Source organism: Petaurus breviceps, unplaced genomic scaffold (genome assembly GCF_028583685.1).
Source record: "Petaurus breviceps papuanus isolate PSGF00001 unplaced genomic scaffold, PetGlider_PUasm1.0 229, whole genome shotgun sequence".
Classification (NCBI taxonomy): domain Eukaryota; kingdom Metazoa; phylum Chordata; class Mammalia; order Diprotodontia; family Petauridae; genus Petaurus; species Petaurus breviceps.
Genome location: NW_027185903.1, coordinates 19764074 through 19778403, shown reverse-complemented (window position 1 = coordinate 19778403; position 14330 = coordinate 19764074). Strand labels below are relative to the sequence as shown.

Genomic DNA, 14330 nt, shown 5'->3' with positions numbered 1-14330 from the left:
AGAGAGAGAGAGAGAGAGAGAGAGAGAGAGAGAGAGAATATGAATACAGAGATGGATGAGCCAGTAGAAGAAAGGTATGATTGTCCCTAAGTTCAGCTGAAAGGAACTGCATCACAGAACCACACACCACAAGAGCTATGCTATAAGCCTATAAATTTAAAAAGTGCTTACTAAGCATTTCTGCCCTTTCCATAGCCCCTGCTAATAATGAGAAGAGTGTGGTTTCAAAACTATATTGAGTTTAAGCACCCACCCCAAGATGGAACAGTATCTGAGCATGAAAAATAGAATAAACTTGTTTTGCCAGTTACTATGAAAAATTTATAATCCCATAAAACCCCCCCAGAACTATAACAAGTGCTAAAGCATAATTAATTAATCATCCTTTTCTATTTGTTGGACACAGGTGAGTTCCCCCTCTCCAATCCTACCCGACCCCCCCCCACACACACACACACACCTTGAGCGTGTAAGCACAAAGCTACATTAAGCTTTCACTAGTTCCAAGGAAAATGCTTCACTATAATTTAGTAAGACCATGTCTGGAAGACCTGTGAGCTTATTGCTTTTGTTGGTAGATTACAATATAATATAATTATCTTGACTTTCCACAATCTAACACATGGAGAAGTAGGGACCTCATTCGTCAAGTGCTACTTGAAGACTTGCATTCATGGAATTGGCGGGGGCTGCACTGTTTTATTAGTCATAGAAGATCCAAATTCCACTCATTATCAAACCCCAGGGACATGGGGACCAGGCAGAAAGCACTGAGCTACCAGGATGAGATACACTGTACTCCCTAGGGCTGTCAGTTTTCCAGAATGTCACTTGAATGCCATTTGACTTTTAAAAAGAAGTAAAAAGGGTAAACATATTTATCATGAAAATTTTCCCTTTATAGTTCCCTTTGCTGGAGTATTTGTTGTTCAGTCATTTTAGTTGTTTCTGATTCTTCACGACCCCGTTTCAGGTTTTATTGGTAAAGATACTGGAGAGGTTTGCCATTTCCTTCTCCAGTTTATTTTACAGATGAGGAAACTGAGGCAAACAGGGTTAAGTGATTTGCCCAGGGTCACACAGCTAGTGTCTGAGGTCAAATTTGAACTCAGAAGGTGAGTCTTCCTGACTCCAGACCTGGCACTCTATCCACTGTGCCTCTTAGCTGCCATTTGCTGGAATATATCTAGTCTCAAAATCAAAAGATCCCCATAGCTTGCCCTTGCTTTTTAGAACCTCTAACTTTGCCATTTCCTAAAAAGAGATCTTTCCTGATTCCCCAGACTCTAGTGTTTCCTCATCTCACCCTATAAAAAAATGACTTGATATTTATTTTGCATATATTTTGAATGTACTCATCCATGTTCTTGTTTTCTTCCACATGATAGAATATAAACTCCTTGAGGACAGACAAGTGTTTACTCTTGTATTCCCTCCCCAGAACCCATCAGTGTCTGGCACATAGTAGGTACTTAATAAATGCTTAATGAATTGAATTTAATTGCTAATAAATTACTATGAATCTACATGACTGTTCATTTTTTCACTTGCTCTTTTATATGAACAGAAGGAAATATACCCATTCTCAAGATGTAAAATGAGGTGTATTTTTTAGATATGACCAATGTGGGAATTTGTTTTGCTGATTATGCATACTTGCTACAAGGGCTTTATTTTTCTTTTTTTCTGTGGGGAGGAGGAGAGAGGGAAAGAAAATGAATGCTTAATTGAAAAAAAATGCCTTAAAAAAGAAAGTGTATAGATGAGCAAAGTCTTCAAAAATTAAAATGAAGACTGGCCATATATTCCAAATAAGTAACTTAGGGTGTAAGTCATGACTTAAAAAGCACTAGCCAATCCTTCCTTTTTCCAAATGGAATCAGTCTTGGTTTCTAAAGCATTTTACCTACTTTTCTTTGGTTGAGCCGTGTTTTAATATTAAAAGAACTACTTTTTCTACCCCTCCGATGGATTTCTCCCAAAGCCTTGAATTCTAATGGTGCTTAAAAAGGTTACTCAGGCTGGTACTAGTGAACCCATTTTCACTACCTGAGGAGAGGGGGAATTTCCTTTTAAAAGACTCCTACCACTGGGGGGTGATTTGAACTTTCATGTATGAGATTTACTTAACACCAGCCATGCTTGTCTGTGATTTTATTGATATGGAGAACTCCAGGGGGAAGATCCTCCTCCACTGTACCAGATTTGCTGATGGATAATGTAAAATTCTGCCTTAAGTGTTTTTCAGAGGTTCCCTGAGGATTTTCCAATGTTTTTATTGTGCACCCAAACCAGGAAGGTGATGTTCCTATCTCAGAGCTGAGAGGCCAGTCCAAGGGCCACTCTGGGGTTTCTTTTGGGGGAGGCAGTGCCTTGACAATGCCTTAACTCTGAGTTTCACAGAGGGGCCTACTGGGTCTCAGCAAGGTGTTGTTTTCTTTTTTTATTATGAACTTCACAATTATCAACAAACACTCCAATAAGTAAAGCACAAAAAAGAAGCTTGTTCACCCAACAGTGAACTTCTGCTACAAACAGTGAGCTTGGTGGGTTGTTTTTTTTGTTTTTTTTAAGCACTTGGGATTAAGTAACTTGTTCAAGGTTACATGGCCAGTTATTTCTGGGTGTGGTGCTAAGTATCTGAGCCCAGGATTCGATCCCCAGGTCATCCTGACACTGGGGCCAGTGTTCTTACTCGCTGAGCCACCTGGCCGCCCCTTGTGCGTTGTTTTTTTAAAGTATATATTATTTTAACATGGTAGCAACAGAATTTCCCTTTGGAACTTTTTGTTTTCTTTAATGTATTTTTTAATGCTTCCCAGTCATTTCCACATGTTGCTGTCTTTAATCAGCCATCATTCTCATCTTGTTCCTGGGTTCTCTCACTCCTTGTTTCCTAACACACACCCTCACTTCCAGCTCCCCTTTGCATGTTGTGTTTCCACATTAGAATATAAGATACTTATAAGCAAGTTCTGTCTTATTTGATTATGTTCACATCCTCAGGCATTACTTAGCACAGTGTCTGGAACATAGTAAGCACTTAATAAACAATCTCTCTCTCTCTCTCTCTCTCTCTCTCTCTCTCTCTCTCTCTCTCTCTCTCTCTCTCTCTCTATCTCTATCTCTATCTATCATCTATCTATCTCTATCTCCACCTACCTATCTGTTCATTTGTTTGTCTATCTATCTATAAGGACTTCAATAGCCTTGCCATCTTCACTAAAGAAGAAATCATAGGAAGAGGATCAAATTCCTTGAGTCACCAAGGCAAAGGAAGGCCTACCGTAATGGCCATAAAATCCCTTTCTTACTGGTAGGGAGTCAACTGACCACTAATTCCCCAGGCATTTCACCTAGCATAAAGCAGCACTGGCCCCCAAACCTTGACTTAATCCCCAGATCTAGTCTCCCTACTGTCTCCCTCTAATGCCGGGTTCTGCTCAGCTCAGATAAAAACCCTATACAAAACCACTTGGCTTTGCTAGACCTTGATATTCCCTTCCATTGCCCTCATCTCTGACTGCCCTTCTTATTGTATTTCCTCTCAGTAAAGCTGGCTTGCTTTATTTTCTCTCTAATGACCCTGTGTTCTGTCTTGTTCTCTGGGCTTCCTTATTTTGCACTTTGGAATCCCAAATTTCACCCCAAACTGCATATTGGCACGATCTAATCTCAGGGATGTTTTTTGGACTTTGTCCCATGTGTGTGTTGGCCAACCTTGCCAGTGTCACTTCAATAAAAATACTAGCAAGGGACTACAGATACCTCACAGTGACCTTTCCAAATACCCCTGCTGCCCCAGAGGGCTTGTCATTCCCCTCCCCCATTCTCAATCCTGTTCCTCTAGGAATTTTTCAGAGATTTTTGCCCCATAGTGGTAGATGTGGGTGGTTGCCCTAAGACTCTTCCAGTTCTGATTGATGGTTACCGTGGCAACACAGGATCATCCTAGAGGTGAATTCTAGGCCTCTCTGACACTGCCAGAGGTTATTACCTTGGCAGGGTTCACATGGAAACTTCATTTGAGCATTGATTCCACTTGTCCTTTTTTTCTCTACTATTCGATACCTCAGCCCTACCCTAATACTGTTGCAACCCATTTCGTGGCTCCTTCAAACTGCCCCCCCAATCCCTTTATTATCATTTTGCCAAGCATAACTATACTGTTGAAATCTACTATAATGATTGCTTATTATGATGAATTAAGACATTTTGTCATATTGAGTAGAACGTTGGGATTGGAGCCTGGAGCCTGGAGCATATGGGTCCAAATCCTGCCTCTGACATAAGACTTTCAGCAAGTTACTCCATCCCTGGGTACATCAAATGATTCTTTGGGACTTACCTACTAAGTCATAAATGGGCTGCCACTTGACAGAATCAAAGATCTTTTTTCTATTTATAACATAATGTACTATATTACTCTATATTGTAACTAATTAATCATGCTCAAGATGATTAAGGGGGTTAGGATCACAGGATTCAAAGCTAGAAGTAACTTTAGAGACCACCAAATTCAACCATTCCATATTACAAGGGAAAAAAATGGAGGCCCAGGGAGAAAATTATTTGCCCAAGGTCCCCACTAACTGGTACCAAGTAGCATAACTGAGATTCGAACCAAATCCAGTGAGCTTTCAACTACTCTATGCTGCTTAAATTAAATAAATATGTAATAGATTGTGAGCTCCTTGAAGGTCAAGGACTGTCTTTTGCTTCTTTTTGTCTCCCAGGTGCTCAGCACAGTGCCTGACACATAGTAAGCACTTGAGAAATGTTTATTAATATGTTATATATGCATATATTTACATTATATATATGCAATATACATATATACAACATGGTGTTCCAAAAGCCTTTTGGGGCACTCCGTATTTAGGTATGATATTATGGGACTAGACTTCTGATTTCATCCATGCAGGGACTCCCAATAAGGAACTCTCTGCAAATGCAGATTAGTATTTTCTTGAAAATGACTTATTTTCCCACAGTCACACAGACAGTATGTGAACCCACATCTTTCCTACTCTTAGGCTGGCTCTCTCTCTTCCCTTTGTCATGAAAAAAATACTCACATATACATATACACATGTATTATATATATATATATGTACACATATACATATGTATATATAGATATAAAAGCTCTGTTTTATGAAAAACTAATACAAAAAACTCTAAAGTCTAACCACATGTAGGTCCCATGCACCTAGTAGACACTCAATACGAATGAATTGATCAACTAAAGTAATTTTTTTCCCTCTTGCCAGGATGACATCTCCACATTCTATAGTTAATATTCAAATTGTTCTTAGCAACAGCCTTTTTTAAAAAAAATGAAGTTTCCAAATATTTATCAGTGTAGGGGATATAGGGCCTGAACCTGTGATTGGTATAGGGAATTTCAAGTGAGGAACTTTCTCTACAAATATTTGTTGTTGTTATTGTTCAGTATTTTCAGTCATGTATGACTCTTCATGAAACCATTTGGGATTTTCTTGGCAAAGATACTGGAGTGTTTGCCATTTCCTCCTCCAGTTCATTTTACAGATGAGGAAACTGAGGCAAACAGGGTTAAGTGACTTGCCCAGGGTTACACAGCTAGTAAGTATCTGAGGCCAGATTTGGACTCAGGTGAGTTCAAATTACTCAGATGAACCTTCTTGACTCCAAGCCTGACTGTGCCACCTAGCTGTCTTCTCTACCAGTATGGGTCAGCACATTCTTTGCAATGCATAGTCTTAAAGGATTGCCTGCCCAGAGATATATGGCCATTATGTACAAGATTTGAATTAACTTCTTCCTGGCTCTGAGATCAACCTTCTATCATCTACCTCCCTCTGCTATTCTATTTTATCAGAATAGTAATTAATAATAATGACAACATTTATATGGTGCTTACAAGTATTTTCTCATTAGATCCTCACAGCAACTCTGGAAGGAAGCTGTTGTTATCCCCATTTGACAGTTAAGAAAACTGAGGCAAACAGAGTTTAAGCAACTTGCCAAAGGTCACACAGGTAGTCAGCATCTGAGGTTGGATTTGAACTCAGGTCATCTAGACCCCAGGTCCAAGCACTCTATCCATTGTACCATCTAGCTCCCTCCAACCATCTTAGTACAAAACTAAATAAATTTTTATCTTTTAAATAATTGTTATTTCAGATAAGCAGGAGAGCATAGTGGATATCTGGATAAGCTGGGCATCAACCCCTTTTGCAACATATACTGGCTATGGAGTTCTGAGAAAGTCACTTAACATTCCACTGTAGGAAAATGCTTCCTCATGGGGGCTCCCCACACTGATGACTGATGAGCCTTCTCAAAGTAACAGATTTTCAAAATACAAAAATCATTTTCCTTTCACATGTATTTGCTTATCTTTATTACCTTACTGCCATAATTCTGATAAAATATTTGAAAAATTCACAGGTTTTTTTTTTAAGCAATCAGAGTTAAGTAACTTGCTCAAGGTTACACGGCCAGGTGTTTCTGGGTGGGTGCTAAGTGTCTGAGCCCGGGATTTGATTCCCAGGTCATCCTGACACTGGAGCCGGTGCTCTTACTCACTGTGCTACCTGACCACCCCAATACACAGGTTTTTAAAAAGCTGTTGCTAAAAATGATATGAATATTATCATGGGGATATATTCCTGATAAGAGGGAAAAATAACCTCAGTTGATCAGTTCATTCTTATCAATTATCTATTAGATACGTAGGTACATGAGACCAGGTTGAGGTTTTTTGAGAGCTTCACAGGAAGATTTTCTTTCTGGAAGAAAACATTTTAAGATTTGTCATGCTCTACTTAGAAAGTCAGATATATATGCCTAGAAGAATCTATTTGTAATTAGCTCCTTATATCACAGATGTATACAAATAGGCATATGCATTTACATCTAGGTATAGGTGTATTATTGGAATCTGGAGTCAGGTGGTAATTCTCCTGCAATAGTTAATAAAAAGGGCAGGAAATATGCAAAAATCTTTCCCATGACTCAAGTTAAATACTCCCCAAAAGAATGTTCAATTTTATTAAAATGATGTTTATTTTCCTTAGAAAGGGGTTATTGTTCTGCATTCAAGCCTGTAGAACTTTCAGTTCATTGATGTAGTGATGTTCTATTAAAGTTTTTTTCCAGTTGCAAATCAAGGGGATAGTTTAATTAGCTCAGTAGGTTTAAAGGAAAGGTTTTTCACTCCCTTTCTTTTTCTGCTAGCACAAATTTGGATAGCGGTATGGGGCTCTATGCTCAGTATCTTGAGGAAGTTTCTTTGTTTCTCCCACAGACACAAATGAATGGATGTTCACATGATGCCACCCTTTCTCCGGGATATCCTGTTGGTACAGGGAGGGCTGGACTTACCTAAGCCCCTCTCCCTCTGGGGAATGCTGCCGGCAGTACTCCAGTGTATAGGCATCAGCAGCCCCAGGATTGGCAGAGCTCCATCTTATGGTGGCAGTGTTCCAACACACTGTGCAGTCCTCAGCCTTAATTATTGGGGTGGAGGGTGCTGCAAATATAGGAACAGGAGTAGGGCTAAGTCAGCAGGATTATGTACACTGGGACAATTACATTCAAATAAAACTATAAAATGCATATGTTACCAATCCCCCGACAACACTAAATTGTTTTAATTAGCATATTTTTCCTCATCAGATTTCCTTAAATGCTAATAACTAATATGACTAATATGCTAATAACTAAAATGACTGGTTACAAAACCAATCCCATGGTAGTCTTTTATTTTTCCTCATCTAAGAAGCAAACCCACTCTACCCTCAATCACTCAGTTAACATTTATAGCTAATTGGGTCCATGGTATCTAATTAAGAGAGGTGTTCCTAATTATTTGAAGGTATGTTAAATGTTTAAAGTTTTGGGGGAATTCTAAAATATGTGCTGAGTTAACATACCACAAAGTTTTTACTTAAGTCACAATTAGCTTTAAGGTGCTAGTAAGCTGTGCTAGGCCCCAGTGATGGACTTATGGCTTAGCATGCGCAGGCAGTGGAGGATAGAGAGAAGTAGAGAACCCACCCTACCCATCCATATTTCCTGGCTTTCTCTTCAGGCTTCTCTCCATCACTCCATCCCTCCCACTCCTCCCCCTCCATTCCTAGCTACTGATACTTAAAGGCACACCTCCAGCATCTTGGGGATCAACTGAACCTGGAGCCCTGGGGGATGCTTTAACTCTGGCAAGATATTTATACTTGTAGTCAACTGAATTTTCCCAGTGTCTGTTGATTCCTTCTAATTATATGCATCAGAAGGAGAAGAAAAATAACCCAGAGTTTCTTTCCCTGTCCAGAACATATTCATGAGTAAATGGGCTCCTAAATGATATGGACCCTGAGCAGTTCCAATACCATTCATCATCTTTGCCCTTTGAACTCAAAGATTTATTGACTTAACATTTAAAATTTGGAACAAACACAAGGAGGCTGAGAAATGCAATTGCCTAGACTCTGACTCACGGGGGATTGTTGGTGTTCAGGGAGGGTGGGATGCAGCTGGTGGAATGAGTTATCAATTTGTCTCCCTTGGGCAAGTGCTACAGTTGGTGCTTACAATCCTAAGCTAGGCTCAAAATTGAGCAGGAGGAGATCAGGTTGGATTGCAGCAGGTAAAGTGAGCTTTGCTTTTATGATTTCAAGCCACTTGCTATTTCAAATGCTTATCTCCAAATACAGATCTTTTTTCTGATGATGCCAAAGAAGAGACAATCATGGGCTATGATATTCTTAAAAGAATCAAAATTACAAATAATTCCAAGGGAAATGAAAAAATGCAAAACGAACAGCAGCAAGTTCCAAAGCATGCAATATGAATTGCAGGTAAAAAAAAACAAATTCAAAAATACCCTTTATAATATATGTGAATAATAATAATAAGTGGGGTTTATTTAATGCTTCAAGTTTGGCAAAGCACTTCATAATTATTTTCTCATTTGATCCTTACAGCAACCCTTGGAGGTAGGTGCTATTATTATGTCCCTTTTACAGATGAGAAAAATCAGGAAGATAGAGGTTAAGGGACTTGTCCGGGATCACACAACTAGTAAGGGTCTGAGGCCAAATTTGGGCTCAGATCTTACAGACTTCAGGCTCTCTACACAGCACCAAGGACAGTTCCTGATATATTGGAAGTGCTTCATAAATTTTTATTGATTGATTGAGCCAGCCAGGTGAACTGGTCATACAGCAAGAATAAGAGACACAAGAGAGGCGATCTAAGCTGCCACACTGAGATGCCTTGCTATATCAAAAAGAACAAACTAATGTTGTCTAGCGGACAGCTAGGCAGCACAGTAGATAGAGTATTGTGCCCAGAGCAGGAAGACTCATCTTCCTGAGTGCAAGTCTGGCCTCAGACACTTACTAGCTATGTAACTCTGTTTATTTACATTTCCTCGTCTGTAAAATGAGCTGGAGGAGGAAATGGTGAACCACTCTGGTATCTTTGCCAAGAAGACTCCAAACGGGATCGTGAAGAGTTGGATATGACTGAAAACCATGGAACAACAGTCTCTAATACATTGAGTAGAACCTCTATGAAGGGTTTACGGTAAAAAGAAAGACATGAGTCATTCACAGCATGAGAAGGTATGGAGAGAGTGTGCTATGGCTCAATGGAAGGAGTGCCCACACCTCTGAAATCACAAATCAAAGTGTCAAAGTATTAGCTTAATAAACTTGTTGTCATATACTAGATTTCACTGTTTTGGGGAAAGTTCTTTCACTAATGAAGGTCAGCCGCTCATTTGTAACTTACAGTCTTAAAGGAGTGACCTACAAAGAGGGGGCTGTGACCTGACCTCAAGGAATATAGGTCAACCAATCAGAGAAAGGAAGAGAAGCGCTTCTAGAATGCCTACTCTGTGCCAAGCATTAGCTAAGTGCTTTGCAAATATTATCTCGTTCAATCCTCACAACATCCTTGAGGGGCAGGGGCTATTTTCTGGCCAGGTAATTGGGGTTAAGTGACTTGCCCAGAGTCACACAGGTAGTTAAGTGTCAAGTATCTGAGGCTAGATTTGAACTCAGGTCCTCCTGACTCTGGGGCCAATGCTGATAGGGGCTATTATCCCCATTTTACAGTTAAGGAAACGAGACAAGCAGAGGTTAAGTGACTTGCCCAGGGTCATGAAATTACTAAGTGTCTGAGGCTAAATTTAAACTCAGGTCTTCCTGACACCAGGCCCAGCCTTCTATCCACTGCACTACTCAGATGCCCAATTAGAGAATGGGAAGACAGGTTGCATCTCACCCTCACAATAGCCAACCACAGGGCTTTTCTCTAGTACATACACTCATCCTCTTACATTCCTCCTATACCCTCAATTGCCCCACACTATGCAAGCTCCCAACCTCTCCCCTTCTGAGCATGGGCAGGTGCCCTCTGGACAGTTATAACCTACTGAGGCAGTCACAGCAATAGCTGCCCAGGTGTCTCTATGCCTATTTTTTGTGTAGGTTTTATAATGTATGTCATTTTTAGGATAGTAGCATATGTATATAACATATAAATTTGTAAAAATATATGAGGGAGTTCAAAAATTTTTATTTATAAGTGTTCAGGATCAGACAGTTTAGAGACCAGTATTTCAGAGCATTGCCTGAGACATTTAGAGGTTAAGTGACTTACCCACAATCATGCAACTAGAATGGATCAGAAACACAAGAGGTCAACCCAGGTCTTTCTGACTCCAAGGTCTGGTCTCTATTAGGCCTTTCTGCCCTTCATAAAGAAATAGTATGACATTCAAGTAGATCAATTGTACCATGAAAGGCAACTTTGGTACCCTAATTACTTTGTGTGGTTAGTTAATCAAACTAGGAATATAGAACCATAGACTTCAGACTGGAATGAACCTCAGAGGCCATCTAGTCTCATTTAACAGATGAAGAAACTCAGGCTCAAGGCCATTAAGCACCTTGCTCAACATCATATAAGCAATGTTAGAGGTGACTGAATGCCATGTAAATATCTACCTCACTTTGTGCCAGGGTTACAGGCCCCAAATCAAAATAAATGAGTTATACATGAGCTTCAGAAAGTTGTTAACTTTTCAAGAATGTAAACTCTTTAAGGGTAAGAATAGTGCCACTGGCCTTTCCCCCAACGTGGCGCCGAAGGCGAAGAAGGAAACTGTTGTCCCCCCCAAGACAGAAGCTAAGTCCAAGGCCTTGAAGGCCAAGAAGGCGGTGCTGAAGAGTGTCCACAGCCACAAAAAGAAGATCCAAACATCCCCCACCTTCTGGAGACCCAAGACACGGAGACTTCGAAGGCAGCCCAAATACCCTCAGAAGAGTGCCCCTCGCAGAAACAAGCTCGATCACTATGCCATCATTAAGTTTCCCTTGACCACTGAGTCTGCTATAAAGAAGACTGAGGACAACAACACCCTGGTCTTCATTGTGGACGTCAAGGCCAACAAGCATCAGATCAAGCAGGCCGTAAAGAAGCTGTATGACATCGATGTGGCCAAGGTCAACACACTGATCCGGCCCGATGGAGAGAAGAAGGCCTATGTCCATCTTGCTCCAGACTATGATGCTTTAGATGTTGCCAACAAAATTGGAATCATCTAACTTGCTGTGTCCCCATTCCACCTACAATAAAAATAAAGTTTTCCAGAAAAAAAAAGAACAGTGCCACTGTCTCTTTATAGCAAATTCCCACAGTAGCTGGTAAAGTACGTGGACACAGTGTGGTAGGCTACCAAAGAGAACACCTCAGGGAGACTCTGAACAACCTCAGATATTGACCTCTAAGGCCTCTGTCCTAGAGGGCTGCTTCAGTGCTTCCTAGCAAATTCTCTCAGCTAAAGGGAACTTTAAGTCTCCCTCTAGCTTTCTTTTTAAAAGTTATGATTATTTTATTAATATTTAATTCTGAGAGGAAGGGAGAGAGAAAAGAAAAGAGACAGAATAATAATAAAAATAATAACTAACATTTGTATAGTACTTACTGTGTGCCAACCACTGTGCTAAGTGGTTTACAATTATGATCTCATTTGATTTCCACAACAACCCTGGGAAATAAGTGCTATTATTATCCTCATTTTACAGAAGAGAAAACTGAGTGAAAAGAGATGTAAGTGACTTACTCAGGGTCACACCACTAATAAGTGTCTGAGGTCAAATTTGAACTCAAGTCTTTTTGACTCTGGGTCTAGTACTTTGTCCACTGTTCCACCAACTAGCTCCTCCCACCTTTGACAAATCATGTGGAGCTTCTCAGGGACAAAAGGGAAAGTGACAGTCAAAGGCTTTGACCTAAAGAAAAAGGCCCCACCAGGGACAAGCCCTCACTTTTAGAAGAAAAAAAAAAGTGGAGGAGGAGAGGTGGGCTTAGCTAGATGTGGAAGAAAAGGGTCTTAAAATTGTGAAGTAAACAAAAAAAATGCCCCTTCCCTGCTTCTAACCCTTCCCAATCCAGGAAAAGACCTCAACTAAGTCCATTCTCCCAGAAGGGGGGCAACCTCAGACTTAGCCATGGATTAAAGAAAAGGTCTCTCCTTTTCCCTTCCCCTCCCAAGAAAGGGACTCCAACTAAGTTTGATCTTGTAAGTTTGTGATGGGGAACTTCAGTGTCCCCTGTGAAGGAAAGGGCAAAGGGCAAAGGGCAAAGGAAGGACTCCAACTTTAGTCTGACTGAGAAACAGAAGGGTCTGAGAGAAGGAAATACTCTCAAGCTGAAGAAGCCAGAAAGAATTAAAACACCAAGGAACCACAGTCAGGATCACAAAAGATGTACCAGCTACCACTATAAAAGAATGGAGAATCTGGAAGGCAATATTCCAAAAGGCAAAAGATGTAAGTCTACAACCAAAAATAACTAACTCAGTAAAACTGAGTATAATCCTAAAAGGGAAAAAAATGGATTGTCAATGAAAAAGGACTTTTAAACACTCCTGATGAAATCCCAGAGCTAAATAGGAATTTTTAAATTAAAACAAAACAAAAACCAGAAGGCCAGAGAAAAATAAAAGGGGAAATACAAATGAATAATTGGAAAGGCCTTTATGAGGATGAACTATTTAAATTCTAGTGAAGGGAGGAGTTATAAAAGGAACCTGGAACCCTCTCATCAGGGGTCATATAGTTAGTCAAGTAAGACAAAAGACCTGGAAATGATTGTGTGATGTTTTAATGATGCTAAAAGCAGAAAAAAAAAGAGATGGAGGGGAAAGGACACACTAGGAAAAAATGAGAGGAAGGATGGGGGAACTTATTATTTCTCATGACTGGGATATACAATTGGAAATCTATGCAAATTTGAAAGGTGTGTGTTGGGTAACAAGTGTCACTTGAATTTCTGTTTCATCTAAACTGGTCAAAAGAGAGCAGAACACACACACACACACACACACACACACACACACACACACACACACCACAAAGGGTTTGGTATAGAAATACATTCAACTGGGGGAGGGGGGGTGGAGTCAAGATGGCAGAGTAGAAACAGAACTTCTGAGGAACTCCAGCTTCCACTTCCCCCAATTCATGTAAAAGGGGACTCTGAACAAACTTTGGAGCTATAGAACCCACAAAATGACACAGAGAAGCTAAGGACAGCCCGGCAGGCTGGCAGGAATTGGCCAGCGCAGCGCTCTGGGAGCTGAGCCCAGCCCTGGTGAGCCAGAGGTTTTAGTCCCAGGGCGGGCCTGACCAGCCACCGGCTGGAGGGACTCCAGATCACCAGCAGCTGTGTCCGTTTCCAGAATTATCAACACATAGATGCTATGGACAAAGTGAGAGGTCAGTGCAGTGTGGACTTTGGGATCCAGTAGTTGGGAGTGTGTCAGCCTTCATCCCCTGGAGGGAGAAGCCACTGAGGGCTGTGGCACAGCCACCACCAAGTGGCAGCTTCAGCTCCAGGCCTGCAGAGAGTAGGGGGACAAAGTGACCAGTCTGATGGGTAATTGCTCTTGCTTTAACCTGCTTGGATCTGGATTGCCGTCTAGGGTGGAGGTCCTGGGGTGTTCGACCAGCTTGCCAGAGTGTGTGGAGGCTTCAAAGAGGGCACCCAACTAATACCTTCGGCAGCTGAGAAAACCCCAGCATTTGGTATGAAGCTCCCCTGTCTGGTAGCAGAGTCCTACTGTGGCAAAAAGCCCAGAAGTCAAGTAATTGAGTGGCAACATGACCAGGCAAAGGAAGCAAACCAAGCAAAGCAATCAAAAAAAAAAAAAAATAAAAGAAAGAAATACATTCAATTCAACAGGGTATAAGAAGGAACAGGGAAAAGGGGAAAAGTGTGTAAGAGGGAGAACACATTAAGGGAGGAGAGCAGGTATTAGTGACAAGTAA

At 40.8% G+C, this 14330-nt stretch overlaps 2 protein-coding genes across 2 annotated transcripts in view; one reads left to right on the top strand and one right to left on the bottom strand.

Annotated features, from left to right (window-relative positions):
• CMYA5 (cardiomyopathy associated 5) overlaps window positions 1-14330 on the bottom strand; it is a 126683-nt gene that overhangs the window by 28413 nt on the left and 83940 nt on the right. Inside the window, exon 9 of the mRNA XM_069096326.1 lies at window positions 7372-7519. Coding sequence (XP_068952427.1) covers window positions 7372-7519 — 148 coding nt within the window. The remainder of the gene's footprint in view (window positions 1-7371; window positions 7520-14330) is intronic.
• On the top strand, window positions 11055-11661 carry LOC138167543 (large ribosomal subunit protein uL23-like). Its single transcript, XM_069096529.1, has one exon. The coding sequence runs from the start codon at window positions 11055-11057 to the stop codon at window positions 11601-11603; it is 549 nt and encodes a 182-aa protein (XP_068952630.1). The 3' UTR covers window positions 11604-11661.